This window comes from Entelurus aequoreus, linkage group LG24 (genome assembly GCF_033978785.1).
Source record: "Entelurus aequoreus isolate RoL-2023_Sb linkage group LG24, RoL_Eaeq_v1.1, whole genome shotgun sequence".
In the NCBI taxonomy this organism is placed as follows: Eukaryota; Metazoa; Chordata; class Actinopteri; order Syngnathiformes; family Syngnathidae; genus Entelurus; species Entelurus aequoreus.
This window is the reverse complement of record NC_084754.1, coordinates 23347776-23349900: the sequence shown is the minus strand read 5'-3', so window position 1 is coordinate 23349900 and position 2125 is coordinate 23347776. Positions and strand designations below refer to the sequence as shown.

Genomic DNA, 2125 nt, shown 5'->3' with positions numbered 1-2125 from the left:
ATGTGAAAATAAAAATAAAAATAATCTAAAACTGGTGAAGTTAAATGGAAAATAACTTTAGTATAATCACTGGATACATATAACAATTTAATTATTATTTTTTTCTTTTTCTTTTTTTTTTCTTTCCATGATGGCAGGTGAGGCCCCGCCTCCCCTGCCTCTAGTGACTGCACGCCACTGCTGCATAGGTTTTGCAATATTGCAGTGCAAAAACAAATTGTTCTCCAATATCAATGAACAAAAAAAACCATTCCTTAGTAATAAGTAAAAAAAAAAAAAAAACAGCTTCATCACTTATGGAGTCTATTTTTGTACAGTATTTGAGAGCTGCTTGCTTTGCAGAATATTTTAACAATTTGTTTTGAATGCATTTGCTTAGCTTTTTCAAATATTTGACTCCTTATATTATGTATTAATGTTGCTGTCTCCCTTTTTGCCAACTAGCAGTCTTCTTGTCACATTTTCTGCACTGAGTGTTAGGCAGCCGTTCAAAATAGCCTCGCTCCGAGTTCTTTCAGGTAGGTTTGTCATGTCTTTCTGGCACAGTAATAAAAATAATAATAAGGGATTTGTTTTATTTAGCATTTTTTCCTAGCGACTCAAAGCGTGTGACACTGAGCATAGGAACACAATTTGACGACCTATGCATTTAACACATGATCACATCCAGGAGCAGTGTATTGGGGCAGCAGAACCTAACAGACAGGATCCTAAATACATTATCATTTCATGTAAACAATGTAAAGAAAGATGCAAACAATTTTTCTTTCTTCAGCTTTTAAAGAAAAGTTAGGGCAATTTCAGCCCCTAAAAATAGGATTGTGTTGACAACAGCTGCTGACATAATCCTGTCATGAACAGGGTAAGGAGACCCATTCAGTGAGCTGGAGTATACCCCCAGCTGACTTTGGGGAAAAGGCAAGGAAATCCTCGACCAGTCATTCACATGACAAGTATTAATTTTGAAGATAAACTTAATGTACCAATAGAATGGAAAAACAAACTGACTGTATATGCTTAATTGTGTTTCATTGTACCCATTAAACCATATCCAATTGTATTTCCAATTCGCAATATAAAAAAAATATATATATAAAAATACCCTCTAAACATCACAAAATGCCAAAAATTCACACAAACATTTTACATTTTCTGCTCCGAATATCTTCGGCTATTTCCATTTGATACGGGGTGATGACATCATGGTGGAACGTTTAAGCTCTCTGATCTTATCATCAGATCAGTCATACTGGAAATATGCAAACATTTAAAAGAGATGTGCTGTCTATCATTCACAATCCTTATGTGAGACATGAAAACTTATGTTTTTTCTTTTTTTTTATGCATTCTAAATCGTAAATAAATAATTTAATAAAAAGTCAGCTAACAATTGAGTCAATGTGGGCTCTCTATTTCGCCAACAAAGCCCTCTAAATAACCATCCAAAACCCGTCAACAATACTCTACAGTATATACATAGGTATTGATTTTTTTTTTTACAGTTTAAATAAATAATCTGAATTAAACTGAATAGGTAACCAAATATTAGCGATATTGTTATTATAAGCGCTAACGCAGACAAACTATTTTTAGTGGCGCGTTGATAACAGAGAGCCAACTAGTAGCTTATGCTGCTGTACTGTGAGCCGGCCGTGTCCCTGCTGCTGCCGCTGCTGCATTGCGTCTCGGCTCGTCGAAGTTAGCCTAGATTATAAATCATGCCTCTCATTTGGATATTAGGAAGATTTATCCATGAATTTAGAAGTTATTCATCTATGACATTCAATTTATACACGGAGATAGAGACAAACACACACAACCGAAGACAGTGTCTGCAGGGAAACTTTTCCTTGTCAACCCTTCATGTGGATCTTCATCTAAACTGGAAGATAAGAACATCAGTCGTCAGCCCTAATGAGAGCAGACATTGTACAGTAAGCAATCGTTTTATTATGTTTGTAGTTTGCATTTCTTGTTTAGCACTTAGCAATACTGCTACATGATGCTTAGTGTTTCACCAAAGCTGGATCTGTTTAGGACAACTTGTAGATCATCCTCCTTTTATTCAAATAAGTATAAGGTTCTGGATGATAATTTTCCCCAAATAATCAGTGTTGGCTCTCCC

General features: G+C 35.3%; 1 protein-coding gene across 1 annotated transcript in view; it reads right to left on the bottom strand.

Moving 5' to 3' along the window:
* Window positions 1–1679, bottom strand: part of LOC133641468 (junctophilin-3-like) — a 116391-nt gene extending 114712 nt beyond the window's left edge. Inside the window, exon 1 of the mRNA XM_062035207.1 lies at window positions 1641–1679. Coding sequence (XP_061891191.1) covers window positions 1641–1679 — 39 coding nt within the window. The remainder of the gene's footprint in view (window positions 1–1640) is intronic.
* Window positions 1680–2125: the final 446 nt, after the last annotated feature.